Genomic DNA, 14,273 nt, shown 5'->3' with positions numbered 1-14,273 from the left:
ACTTGAGAATGTTTTTGATGGACGAATACTGCAAAGGGCTGCAGAGAAGGTGAAACCTTATTGTGGTAGTGAGGAGTGGATCACCGCTCCCAGAGAGATAATAATCCCTGAAGAAACTGAACCTGAACCTTTACCGCCCCGAGTTCGTCGACCACCAAGGCGATATGTGGAGGAATGTTGTGTCCATAGTTCATAAGCTTGTATCTGTATTAGCTCAAGTTTTTACAATGGTACTACAATGTATGTTTTTTTAGGATTTTAGGTTGTACAAGGTGTTAGCGGATATGTTGAGGGAGGGTTGTTGGTGAGGGACACCTAGGCAGGATGTGTTAAGCTCCACCTCTCTCTTACCCTTCTGCTGGTATTACACATTCCAGCTTGGTGTGGCTGGTGTCTATTCTTGGGGGATGATTTGTAATTGGTTGGGACGGGATGCAGTATAATGTGGATATTTAGCAGAGGGGGAACACCTCACTTGAGCTCAGGTTTTAAGTTGTGCCGGCGTGGATGCTAGTAGGCATGTATGACAGATCCCGTGTGCAGGACCTGGTAGTATCTCTTCATGAGGCGTCAAGCAGGCTCTCGGTTATATACCTATGGGTGCATTTCCTGCGCGGAAGCGGATGGTGTGTGATTAGGAAGTATGTCTGGGGTTGACAATTCTGTTTCTTTTTTGGTTTTTTGAGGCGGATGTTGCGTGCTAAACAGGACCCCTTGGTGCGTTCCTGTCGCTGAGAGAGGCGAGTTTGTCCCTGTTGCAGACGCTCATCCAACCTGTTACCCAAGAGGGATACTGGGACTGGCAGCTCAAGTCGAGGAGGGAGTAGTAAGGTCCGTGAGGACGCTGGCGAGTCTAGGCACAGAAACTGTTCTCGCGCATGATGGCGGAGGCAGTATTTGGAGCACACCCTGTAGGGCAGATGTTGTTAATGACTCCTGTTTGTGGAAGTTTCCACGTCTTGTGTGTTTACCTGCCTACCCTAGATGATATGAATATTGAATACTATGTCGTATTGCAGTTGTTGCTAGCCTTGTACTCCCAGGGTAGGTGTGTCACAATCTCCTGTACTTAGTATTATTCCTTATGGCTATGTTCTAGATTTACTTATGGAAAAAATACCAAATCGAAGGGAAGGTCGTGTAATGGCCGAAATGTACTACAATTGTAATGGTATTTTTCCCCATGTCAATAGAGTTAACCTGGGGTGTTTTGCGCAACCAGTTATATATGTATGTGGGTTTCTCAGAGAGAGAGAGAGAGAGAGAGAGAGAGGAGAAAGAGATGAAAGTATGAGGAGAGAGAGAGAGAGAAAGAAGCTGAGAGAGAGAGAGAGAGAGAGAGAGAGCGAGAGGGAAGAGATGGGTGTTGAAACAAAGAGGCCTGTTGTGTCCCATATCTCCCCTACAATCTGTAGTGTCAACAAAATTCAGAGGTGTCAGGGGTCAAAACAGGGTATCGTTGCCAAAAGTGGTCAATCTGCCTTCTTTTAATTATTAGCGAGAACGGTAAATATTTATAATGGAAATAAAATACCAGAGACCTTATATTGATATTGGAGGCCTACCAAGGAAATCTCAGGTCTCAGCAGGCCTAACCTGCGGTCAGTTTGTCACTCCGTGACGTCACACCAAAGCATTTTGGGGCCGAGACTACGCCTGCCTGGTGGTAGGTTGTGGGAGCTGAGCTCATTCTCACGAGCGACATCGCCTTTCAGGTGAGGAAAGAACTGTTCACGGTCTTCAACTCACTTTGGCTATAATACTATAACTGAGACTGATTCTCACGAGCGACATCGCCCCTTTCAGGTGTGCCAAAGGCAAGCCTGACAGATGGGAAGCTGGGCGTCGTCCAGACCAAGGTTAACATGCAGCAGTAAACACTTTTGAAGCTGCGTTGTGGGGGATTGCCTGTGGCAGGGTGTGTGAAGAGAGGAAGGAAAGGAGAAGGCCAAAAGGGTGGTATGTGTGTCGTTCTCAGGGGTAACAATGGATAAGCGCAAACACTCACTAGTTTAGTTAGGACTCAATTAAGGTGTGGAATGGTGGAGTCTGTGTTTCCCCGTGTGGGCGGAAACAATTATGTTGGTGCTACTTATTGCCATGTGTGCATGCTAGGTTAAGGTGTTAATGTCAACCTGTGTTCAGGGTATTTACAAGTGTAATTAGTGATGTGGCTAACCTCTAATAAGTGGACCCTGCCCTATGACCCTTAGTTCATCATCAGAATCCCTAAACAATAATTATCTCAAGTAACTTTCTTACAGTCGTGTTACCTATATCACTTGGACAGGTGATGATCCTGTGTGCGATAATGGTGCCTTATAAGACTGGGTGAATAAACTACTAATTTTACTCTGTGGTTTAAATAATCAATAATTAGTTCTACTTTGAGGTATAATGAACCTACATAATTAATTAAAAGAGTGCCCATGAACGGCACGACATCGCTTAACCCCATCAGTGTCCGGCCCAGCTCAGCATGCCAAGAACACCCCTACAGGAGAACAGCTAGGCAGTTGACAGTAGGACAGAAGAGGCTTGTAGGGAAGAATAAATGTCATGGTGAGCAAACTATAGAATCACACCCTTTTTAACCTGAAACCACAGGTAATTCCAGAGTTGGGTGTGCTCAGAAATAGTTTTCATTGTCAGTGATACAGTAATTGTCATTTGCTACCCTTTCTGTCATGAGTTATTTTTCATATGTTCATTACTGTTCATAATTTGTTTTAATAACTGAGCTCATTTGTGACTCCTTGCCCTGTGTCTGCAAGGAACTGGGGAGGTGATTATGGTGTCATTAAACTTATTATTATTATTATTATTATTATTATTATTATTATTATTATTATTATTATTATTATTATTATTATTATTATTATTATTATTATTATCATCACTGAGATCCATGAAAGCAGGTCAAGGGAGGATAGAAAAATGCTACAGACCCAAACCCTTAATGAGCAGACATGGATATAAAGGAGAAAATCGAAGAAGGAGTCAAACCCAGTGCCTGGTGAGTTGCCTGACAGCCATAACCTTTCTCCAGGAATGGTGGGACATCCGGCACAACAAGGATGGGCTGGCGGAGGAGGAGCTGTCCATGGTGGCTGCAGAGTGGTGTGGTCCGAGGTCAGGCTGGCCGAGTGGGGTCCCGGCAGGTTGTCAAGTGCACGACCTGAGACTCGGCTGTGATACATGCCATGCTCGCACTCCTCCTACACCTGCCCAGACCAACCGTCCCTGCTGGAAGAACCTGTCCCTCAAGAACCCACAGGTGACCTTTGCTCTTTGACCATTAGTAAGATAAGTATGAGGTTGCCAGACCAGACTGATAGACTCTTTTTTATTACAAGGGCAAAAACAAAGCGACAGCACACTGCTTCCAACAAAGGTGTAAAGAACGGGAGGCCAAGAGCTGTGTGGCCTCCAATCACCACCCGAGAGAAGCCTTTTTTTTCTTTTTTTTTTTTTTTTTTTTTTTTTTACATCAAAGGACGGCTCAAGGGCAACAAAAGAGTGCATAGAAAAAATCCGGCTCCTCACCGCTCCGTGTTCTTGCTCTTATTTACGGATGTATTTATTTACTCATTCTTTTTTTTTGTTCATTATTATTTTTTTTCTGGCGTGGTGTAATAATGCTGTGGTGGTTCTCTCTTTTTTTTCTTCATCTGCATCACTCTCCCATTCATCCTTGACCTTTCCTTTACCATCATTGTCATCCACCTCGTCCTAGTTACAGTAGAGCCCCATTCAAGCGAATTAGGTGGATGGGCGGCGCTAACTGAATAAAGTAACCAATATGAAAAAAATATTTGGTGCAGACGTGGGTCTGACTTTTGGGTTTGATAATTACTCAAAATAATCACTCACATTAAAAAACAACCCTACGATTGGCTGAGCTCTGAAAACACACTTTGATTGGCTGGGAGTCCGGTGGCGTCATCGCTGGCGCTCACCTGGCCAGCGGCCTCGCTGCCTTAAGGCAGTGTGTCACACTGGCTGTTTTCTTCTAACCGTTGTGGCTACTGTAACGCCTGCACCCATCCAGGAGCGAGTTGTCGGTTCACCGTAACGGTGTCACACTGAGCCCTTTTCTTCCCACCGCTTTGGCGGCAGCTTGGACAACCGGCAAGTCCAAATTTTCCTGGTGTGCGCCACACACAGCCAAGGTCAGTTGCCCGTATCCACATCCACAACGTAAACAAGCACTTGCCCTGTATCAACATGGCGTAAAGTAAGCTCTCGCAGCTTGTGCCGCGCATCATGGCAGCTTGGCGCCAATTTTCAAAACTCAGTCGTGGTGGCTGCTCGCGCTAACTGAGGCTGCTGCTAATTAATTTTTTTCCTTGGTAGATGGTGGCTTGTGCTAATTGATCTCGCGCTAACTGAGGCTTTCACACTAATTAATTTTTTTCGGTAGATGGTGGCTTGTGCTAATTGATCTTGCGCTAAGTGAGGCTTTCACGCTAATTAATTTTTTCCTTGGTAGATGTTGGCTTCTGCTAATTGATCTTGCGCTAAGTGGGGCTCTACTGTACTTTTTTTCTTCATCCACTTTGCTCTCCCATTCATCCATTTCCTTGTTCTCTCATTTACTGTCATTGTCATCCACCCTCGTTCTAGTTACCTTTTTATTTTCCTTCATCCACATCACTTTTTTCTTATTTTTATTTTCCTTCGACGCTCTCATTTACCGTCACAAGGATTACCTTTTGTTCTCGTGACGCAGTCTTCCATCTGTTGCACTCTTCTGGGTGTGACCAAGCTATTGTGTTTATTTATAAATCTACAATATTTAATTATTAATTTTTAATATATTATTTATTTTTACTGTTGCAGGTTCAATCACACACTCTCGAAGCTTACGTGGAGGAAAACTGGTCTCGGCCAGGTGGTCACCAACCTTGTGGCCACGGACCTTGATGCCTGGGACCTGGGCAAGCTGAGATACACCGTCCTGCACCAGACCTCAGAAGCAGCCGTCACTATGAACAAGGAAGGTAGAGAAAGACTGAATCTACTTCTACTCTTGAAAGAGATTAGTATGGAGGTTTTACGCATTAATGTTATTGTTCATAGTTATAGTGGAAGTAGTAGTAGTAGTAGTAGTAGGAGGAGGATCAGGTTAGTGCAGCAGAATAAAGAACTAAAGAAGGAGAAAAAAAAGAGCTGGAAACCTGCCTTTTTTCCCTCCCACATATCATTGAAGTTTTCCCTGAGATCATATTACAGTAACTTATCTCTTGACCTGCATCTCATACCTCAAGAAAACACATCACTAGAGCATGCTGTTGTGAGGCCTTGATTGAAAGACACCCTAAACTTAACCTAACCTAACAAAACCCTGAACAGTTACCATACATCTTGACTCGGAAAACTCATATTTGCTTCCTTACTAATGAGACTTTCTATATAACAAAGAGAGGCCATTCTTTGTTGATTCATATTGAAAGACACCCTAAACTTAACCTAACCTAACAAAACCCTCAACAGTTACCATACATCTTGACTCAGAAAACTCATATTTGCTTCCTTACTAATGAGACTTTCTATATAACAAGAGAGGCCATTCTTTGTTGATTCATATTGAAAGACACCCTAAACTTAACCTAACCTAACAAAACCCTCAACAGTTACCATACATCTTGACTCGGAAAACTCATATTTGCTTCCTTACTAATGAGACTTTCTATATAACAAAGAGAGGCCATTCTTTGTTGATTCATATTGAAAGACACCCTAAACTCAACATAACCTAACAAAACCCTCAACAGTTACCATACATCTTGACTCAGAAAACTCATATTTGCTTCCTTACTAATGAGACTTTCTATATAACAATGTGAGGTCATTCTTTGTTGATTCATATTGAAAGACACCCTAAACTTAACCTAACCTAACAAAACCCTCAACAGTTACCATACATCTTGACTCAGAAAACTCATATTTGCTTCCTTAGTAATGAGACTTTCTATATTACAATGTGAGGCCATTCTTTGTTGATTCATATTGAAAGACACCCTAAACTTAACCTAACCTAACAAAACCCTCAACAGTTACCATACATCTTGACTCGGAAAACTCATATTTGCTTCCTAACTAATGAGACTTTCTGTATAACAAAGTAGGGTCATTCTTTGTTGATTCATATTGAAAGACACCCTAAACTTAACCTAACCTAACAAAGCCCTTAATAATTACCATACATCTTGACTCAGAAAACTCACATTTGCTTCCTTAGTAATGAGACTTTCTATATAACAAAGAGAGGCCATTCTTTGTTAATTCATATTGAAAGACACCCTAAACTTAACCTAACCTAACAAAACCCTGAATAATTACCATACACTTGACCCAGAAAACTCATATTTGCTTCCTTAATAATGAAACTTTCTATATAACAATGTGAGGTCATTCTTTGTGTATTTATACCATATAGACTTCACCCCTTTCCAGGCAGTCTATACACTGAGACACCCCTGAATCGCGAGTCCCTGCCCGTGCACAGCCTCAAGGTGTCCGTGATGGACGAAGAGATCCAGGCCAGCTTCACGGTGGTGTGCGACATGAACAAAAACCCACCAGTCTTTACGCTGCCGGAGTACCAGGCGAACATCATGGCTCCCAGGACGACCATTCTTAAGGTGGGGAACAGGGAGGAGAATATAGGGAAAGAGGAAGAGAAGCAGAGAAAAAAAGGGGGAAGGGGAGGAGAAAAAAAGAGATGAGGAAGAGGAAGAGAAAAATCAAGCCTCTGTGTTGGATAGTGGAGTGTTTCCCATGTGGTATTGGTGTGCTGGATATCCCTTCACTGGTAGCCTGGTAACATACACTCCCAGGTCTTTCTCTGCCTCTGTGGTGGATAGTGGAGTGTTTCCCATGTGGTATTGGTGTGCTGGATATCCCCTCCCAAGGTGCAGGACTTAAAACTTCATTGAATTGTAGCAGCCACTTTTTGTTCCATTCCTGTAGCTTGGTGATGTCTTCTTATAGGAAATCCACAGTCAAAGGGTTAAATTCATTGTCATTATTTTTGCAGCCAGGAGAAAGCCAGAAATTACAAGAGGTTAATATGCCTTCTCTCTAGGTCATTGGTGTTAAGCTCACCGGGGAGCTGAGCAGTTGGACATCACCCAAAGACATCATATTGAAGGTCGCTGGAATTCTGACAGTTAAAGGCGGCACCGGGGCAATTGTTGAATATTTGGGGCCTGGCGTGGACTCCATCTCCTGCACCGGCATGGCCACGATATGCAACATGGGCGCCGAGATCGGTAAGGTGTGAAGGGGCTTCGTGGTGCAGTGGTTAGCATGCTCAGCTCACAGCCGAGAGAGTTTTATGACCCTGGTGGTAGTGTGACCCTTCTTCTGTACCATGAACCTCAAGAAACACTTATTAGAACCCAGAGAGCCTGAGTTCGATTCCCGGCAGAGTGGAAAAATTTGGGCGGCTTTTCCGATACCCTACGCCCTGTCCACCCAGCAGTGTACCAGGCATTAATGGGGGTTGTGTCCTGTCTCCTGGGGTCTGTTGCCTTCTCCTATAATTCCTTCCCCTTCTGTCTCTCTCCAGCATATGACCACAGATGTTGCGCCACTAAGCAAAACTTTCCAACTGTTCCCTTCTCCTAGAATTCCTTCCCTTCTGTGTCTCTCCGGCATGTGACCACAGATGTTGCGCCCACTAAGCAAACTTTCCAACTGTTCCCTTCTCCTATAATTCCTTCCCTTCTGTCTCTTTCCAGCATATGGCCACAGATGTTGCCCACTAAGCAAAACTTTCCAACTGTCCCTTCTCCTATAATTCCTTCCCCTTCTGTCTCTCTCCAGCATATGGCCACAGATGTTGTGCCCACTAAGCAAAACTTTCCAACTGTTCCCTTCTCCTAGAATTCCTTCCCCTTCTGTGTCTCTCCGGCATGTGACCACAGATGTTGCACCCACTAAACAAAACTTTCCAACCCTTTCCTCATCAAACTTATTTACCAACTTGTACAGTGCAATCAAATCTCCTCTCTCCCTTCTTTGTTCCAGTGTCGTCAAGTCCATCTCCCTCAATGTCTTCATACGTCATATTCGAGAGTTCTGGGACCATTTTGTTGCAATTCTCTGTCTTGAGTCCAACATCATAATCTTCCTTTGTATAGTTTTTCATTTTTTCCTTATATGCCTCATCTTGGTATTCAAATCCTTCCATAGTTTTCATCTGTCATAGTTGATGCCATTCTTTCCTAAGGGGCACTCGTGACTGACTCCTTCATCTAACTCAACATTTTTCTGTGAAAATTAGGTCAAGTCTTGATGGTTGGTCATCTCCTCTTAGCCTTGTTTCTCCTTTAACCCACTGCATCAACAGATTATCACATCAGGTGTGTGTGTGTGTGTGTGTGTGTGTGTGTTTAGCTAGTTGTTGTATTTACCTAGTTGTAGTTTTATAGGGCCTGGGCTTGACGTTCGTGTGGTCCCGTCTCTGTATCTACATTTATCCAACTTTTCCTTGAAGCTTTGCACACTCCTTTCTGATACTACATCCTCACTTAGTCTGTTCCAAACCTCTGTACTTCTTTGCGGGAAGCTATATTTCTTTATGTCTCTCAAGCATCTTCCCTTCCTCAATTTTTGACTGTGTCCTCTTGTGTTCCTGGTGGTAATTTCTTCTTTTAGTGGTAACTCCTCATTGTCTACTTCTTCCATTTTTCTCAATAATTTGTAGATTTGTATTAGGTCTCCCGTTTCTCTTCTTTGTTCTAGTGTTGGTAAGTCCATTTCCTTTAGTCTCTCCTCGTATGTCAATCCCTCCAGCTCTGGAACCATTTTTGTTGCCATCTTTTGTATTCTTTCCAGTTTCTTTATGTGTTTCTTCTTATGGGGAGACCACACTGCCTCTGCATGTGTGTGTGTGTGTGTGTGTGTGTAAGATTGACTGACTGATGAATGAATGACTGTGAGATTAAGGCTGGTATTACAAGACACTTTCCCTGCTCACATCAGCTACTTCTAAAGGTCAAAGGGGGATATCAGTCAGGTTCTAATGAGTGTTTTTCAGGTTCATGGTACAGAAGAAGGATTAAACTACCACCAGGGTCATAAAACCACCCCTGGAAATGCCCACAACTCCTGCGAAAGCCTTGTCAAATATGTGTTCTTGGGCGGCGAAATGTCTAATAATGAGACCCTAAGTAAATAACTTCCTGATGGAGTGGATGATTGACTTGGCATCTTGTAGCTTTACTCTCAGCCATTTCAAGTTCCCGACTGATGTACTAACACCCTCAGATTGGCTACAGTGAAGGTCGTGGCAGAGAGTGTACTCAAACTCCTACTGTGAGCTACTTCTGCTGCCTGCGCCCTCACCACCCCTGTGAAGGACGCCCAGCTGACCCAACCCTCCACGGTGAGTCTGTCCCACTTAATGTTGCAAGAGTTATCCGGTATACCTTCACTCTCTCATGCTCTCCCTATGTCCTGTGCTGTCCAACTTAATAATGTGAGAGTTAACTGGTGTTTTCACTATCATCTTTTTAGAGAGTCTGATTAAAAAACTAATGCAGGAGTTGTGGTGTTTTTTGTTCCTGTTGAGTGCCTGGACTTACCAGCTGTCTTGTGCTGTCCAACTTATTGATGCAAGAGTAATGGTGTTATTTGTTCCTGTTGGGTGCCTGGACCTATCAGCTGTCTTGTGCTGTCCAACTTATTGATGCAAGAGTAATGGTGTTATTTGTTCCTGTTGGGTGCCTGGACTTACCAGCTGTCTTGTGCTGTCCAACTTATTAATGCAAGAGTAATGGTGTTATTTGTTCCTGTTGGGTGCCTGGACCTATCAGCTGTCTTGTGCTGTCCAGCTTATTAATGCAAGAGCTGGCCTGTATCTTCACTCTTAACCCCTTCACTACGGCCGGGCCAAAACAGCGCCCCGTGCCATATCCGGGATCGCCACGCGCGCCAAATTTCAAATGTTGCTATTGAATATAACAAGTTTTCAGCCATACACTCAACATAATCATCATGTATTATATAAGAAAACATGCAGAGTGGACCGTATTGGCTATACAGGCAGTGCCACACGTGGCCACTTGGTGAACTGTCAAAGCAGTACTTTCCATAGAATTCAAGTTATGTACTAGAGTGGATCTGAGGCTGCCTCCAGGATACAAGGCCTTGGCAGAGTCACCGCTCTGAGCCTACGACCACTCACTTATTACCTCGACACGATTTCCTGACACTACTATTTGACCTGGAGAAAAACTGAAATCGGGCAGGAGCGAAGCGTGTGCAATGTCATCGGCTTGGGCGATGGCGGCACCATGGCCGTGTATGTATCTCGGAGACAGCTTCAGACACACACTATTCTATAACTTGAAATCTATGGAAAGTACAGCTTGGAGTTGAGTGGCCATATGCCTGTATAGCCAATGCAGTCCATTAAATGGTGCACATAAAGAAACTCACTACGGCCGGGCCAAAACAGCACGCCGCGCCGTATCCAGGATCGCCGTGCGCCAAATTTCAAATGTCGCTATTAGATATAACAAGTTTTCAGCCATAAACTCAACAGAATCATCATGTATTATATAAGAAAACATGCAGAATTAAATGGGGCATATAAAGAAACATAAATTAATTGATAATTTTGAGATGTAAGCAAAAATATAGAGATAAAATAACTTGTATATTGGTTAAAGCGAGCCAGGACGCAGTATGCGCATCCTGGGATGTGGTACGGGCACGTGAGGACACAGTATACACGTCCTCGTGTTGTAGGGGTTAAGCCTTCCCTGTGTCCTGTGCTGTCACCTCTGTAATGCAAGTGGTGGACAATATGAGATACCCTTTGCCTCACAGTTAATGGCCACATAATGAGGTAGAGGAATGAGATAAAATTCATATAAAGCCGTATTTTGAAAAGGGAAGGAGGACTCAAGTGATAAAGATGGCTTTATTTTGTACACTTTTTACTCCTTTTTGAATAAGAACATAGCAGGCAGTAGCTTATCCAGTAGACTATTAGTGCTGCCTCGGAGAATCTTGGAACCATTTGCTGAACTGAGTGCAGACCAACGTGGCTCACGTGAAGCACTTACGAGACTTGGCAACAGAAAACTCCTCAGTTGTATCCTTGACATGCTAATTTCCCTCAGTGACTCGTGCTGCTCAGTACTCATTAGAGAGAGGCGGTTCAATCTTGTTTGAACCATACTGACTCTTACTTCTTGAGTCTATTTAATTTTGGAAAGGAGCGTTCACCACTGCAGTTGGTAACCATTAGAGTTAAATAAATCTTCAACGCGATCTCGACATTAGGAGAACAAAACCCAAAAGAATGAGCAACTCTCAGACGATACAATGTCATCTCGTAAAGGTCTTGTTGAGATCCAGCAACAGTACAGCCGGATCGGACCGCAACAGCACTGATCCAATATTTCCCAAAATATATAAGGTACGTCAAGTTTGCAGTATATTGACAGGCCAACATTCGCTGCAGATTTATCTTTACTCAATGTTATGATAACCCCTCGAATGTTGGTCTGTGAATGTGCCGGCAACTTAACGTACACCTATTGAATACACACCAGCAGTGCGGTCACTTCTGAAAATAAAAAAACTATTTTATACCCCTTTGTCATCACAATATATTATTATACTCAACACCCTGCCAACGTACTACTGGCTTACTCATGAGTACAGATACTATTGATGAGAGGCCAAAACTCACACTTAGATTCAGCTGTGCACTTGTGCCTCGACCGCCATTAAAGCTTTTTTCTGTTATTGATATTTAATATAATCTATACTACTAAACTTTTATCTGCATTAATAGGTTAAGTATATTATGTATAACACACCCCTAACTTACCCTACAGACAGTCAAGGAAATACACATTTTAACCCGTCCGCTGCAATTGGCACGGATTTGGCTTTCACTGGTAGCCTGGTGAACTTATACTCCCAGGTCTTTCTCTGCCTCTGTGGTGGATAGTGGAGTGTTTCCCATATGGTATTGGTGTGCTGGATATCCCTTCACTGGTAGCCTGGTAACATACACTCCCAGGTCTTTCTCTGGCTCTGTGGTGGATAGTGGAGTGTTTCCTATATGGTATTGGTGTGCTGGATATCCCTTCACTGGTAGCCTGGTAACATACACTCCCAGGTCTTTCTCTGCCTCTGTGGTGGATAGTGGAGTGTTTCCTATATGGTATTGGTGTGCTGGATATCCCTTCACTGGTAGCCTGGTAACATACACTCCCAGGTCTTTCTCTGGCTCTGTGGTGGATAGTGGAGTGTTTCCCATATGGTATTGGTGTGCTGGATATCCCTTCACTGGTAGCCTGGTAACATACACTCCCAGGTCTTTCTCTGCCTCTGTGGTGGATAGTGGAGTGTTTCCCATATGGTATTGGTGTGCTGGATATCCCTTCACTGGTAGCCTGGTGAACTTATACTCCCAGGTCTTTCTCTGCCTCTGTGGTGGATAGTGGAGTGTTTCCCATATGGTGGTATTGGTGTGCTGGATATCCCCTCCCAAGGTGCAGGACTGCATTTTTCTTCATTGAATTGTAGCAGCCACTTTTTGCTCCACTCCTGTAGCTTGGTGAGGTCTTCTTGTAGGAAATCCGTAGTCAAGGGGTTAAGAGAATCCATCGCCAGGACCTTCATGCTATTCAATTTACACATGTTTATGTCTGCTGGAGCCTTGGGTCCAGCTGCAACACCCTAAGTCCGGATCTGGACATGGGCCGCCAGTTGAGTTGGGAAGCCCTGGACTATATAGTATATGGTGTACTACAATGCCAGGCTTATTATACTATGCCCTAGTGAAGTTTCCTATATTTTCTTATCCCGGAAGCAGCGACGGGCCAAATTTGTGCCGTGACATAAACCCCCCAAGATAGATGATACATAATCTGATCACAAATGCTTTGATATATATTATGGAATGGTTTGTGTAAGGGGTGATTTTTTTCATTTTTCTCGCTTTGAGGGACCATTAAGAAACATGATCCCGCAGCTACCGGGTTATATATAGTAATATCATATATAATAATATTACAAAAAATTAGGAAAATGAGTAATTATTTTGTCTCAGCCTTCTGTGCCTAAGGGCAAAAACTTTAGTTACTAATTTTTTACGTTCATGGGCCTGTACCACGTGCTAAATGTGCTACTAGGTTAATTAACCCCTTGAATGCGGATTTCCTACAGTTAGACATCACCAAGCTACTGAAATGGAGCAAAAAGTGGCTGCTACAATTCAATGAAGAAAAATTTAAAGTCCTGCACCTTGGGAGGGGATATCCAGCACACCAATACCACATGGGAAACACTCCACTATCCATCACAGAGGCAGAGAAAGACCTGGGAGTGTATGTTACCAGGCTACCAGTGAAGGGATATCCAGCACACCAATACCACATGGGAAACACTCCACTATCCATCACAGAGGCAGAGAAAGACCTGGGAGTGTATGTTACCAGGCTACCAGTGAAGGTATATCCAGCACACCAATACCACATGGGAAACACTCCACTATCCACCACAGAGGCAGAGAAAGACCTGGGAGTGTATGCTACCAGGCTACCAGTGAAGGTATATCCAGCACACCAATACCACATGGGAAACACTCCACTATCCATCACAGAGGCAGAGAAAGACCTGGGAGTGTATGTTACCAGGCTACCAGTGAAGGGATATCCAGCACACCAATACCACATGGGAAAACACTCCACTATCCATCACAGAGGCAGAGAAAGACCTGGGAGTGTATGTTACCAGGCTACCAGTGAAGGTATATCCAGCACACCAATACCACATGGGAAACACTCCACTATCCACCACAGAGGCAGAGAAAGACCTGGGAGTGTATGTTACCAGGCTACCAGTGAAGGGATATCCAGCACACCAATACCATATAGGAAACACTCCACTATCCACCACAGAGGCAGAGAAAGACCTGGGAGTGTATGTTACCAGGCTACCAGTGAAGGGATATCCAGCACACCAATACCACATGGGAAACACTCCACTATCCACCACAGAGTCAGAGAAAGACCTGGGAGTGTATGTTACCAGGCTACCAGTGAAGGGATATCCAGCACACCAATACCACATGGGAAAACACTCCACTATCCACCACAGAGGCAGAGAAAGACCTGGGAGTGTATGTTACCAGGCTACCAGTGAAGGGATATCCAGCGCACCAATACCACATGGGAAACACTCCACTATCCACCACAGAGGCAGAGAAAGACCTGGGAGTGTATGTTACCAGGCTA

At 43.9% G+C, this 14,273-nt stretch overlaps 1 protein-coding gene across 1 annotated transcript; it reads left to right on the top strand.

Annotated features, from left to right (window-relative positions):
- Positions 1 to 4,227: 4,227 nt before the first annotated feature.
- On the top strand, positions 4,228 to 9,511 carry LOC126990913 (aconitate hydratase A-like). Its single transcript, XM_050849553.1, has 5 exons — positions 4,228 to 4,232; positions 4,843 to 5,003; positions 6,460 to 6,647; positions 7,091 to 7,277; positions 9,291 to 9,511. Exons 1-5 carry the CDS (start codon positions 4,228 to 4,230, stop codon positions 9,329 to 9,331), a joined length of 582 nt encoding a protein of 193 aa, XP_050705510.1. The 3' UTR covers positions 9,332 to 9,511.
- Positions 9,512 to 14,273: the final 4,762 nt, after the last annotated feature.

This window comes from Eriocheir sinensis, unplaced genomic scaffold (assembly GCF_024679095.1).
Source record: "Eriocheir sinensis breed Jianghai 21 unplaced genomic scaffold, ASM2467909v1 Scaffold221, whole genome shotgun sequence".
Classification (NCBI taxonomy): Eukaryota; Metazoa; Arthropoda; class Malacostraca; order Decapoda; family Varunidae; genus Eriocheir; species Eriocheir sinensis.
This window is presented reverse-complemented; position numbering and strand designations above follow the sequence as displayed.

Coding starts and splice junctions, on each gene's coding strand:
- LOC126990913 (XM_050849553.1), top strand. Junction 5,004..6,459: donor CGTCACTATGAACAAGGAAG/GTAGAGAAAGAC, acceptor ACCCCTTTCCAG/GCAGTCTATACACTGAGACA. Junction 7,278..9,290: donor CAACATGGGCGCCGAGATCG/GTAAGGTGTGAA, acceptor GATTGGCTACAG/TGAAGGTCGTGGCAGAGAGT.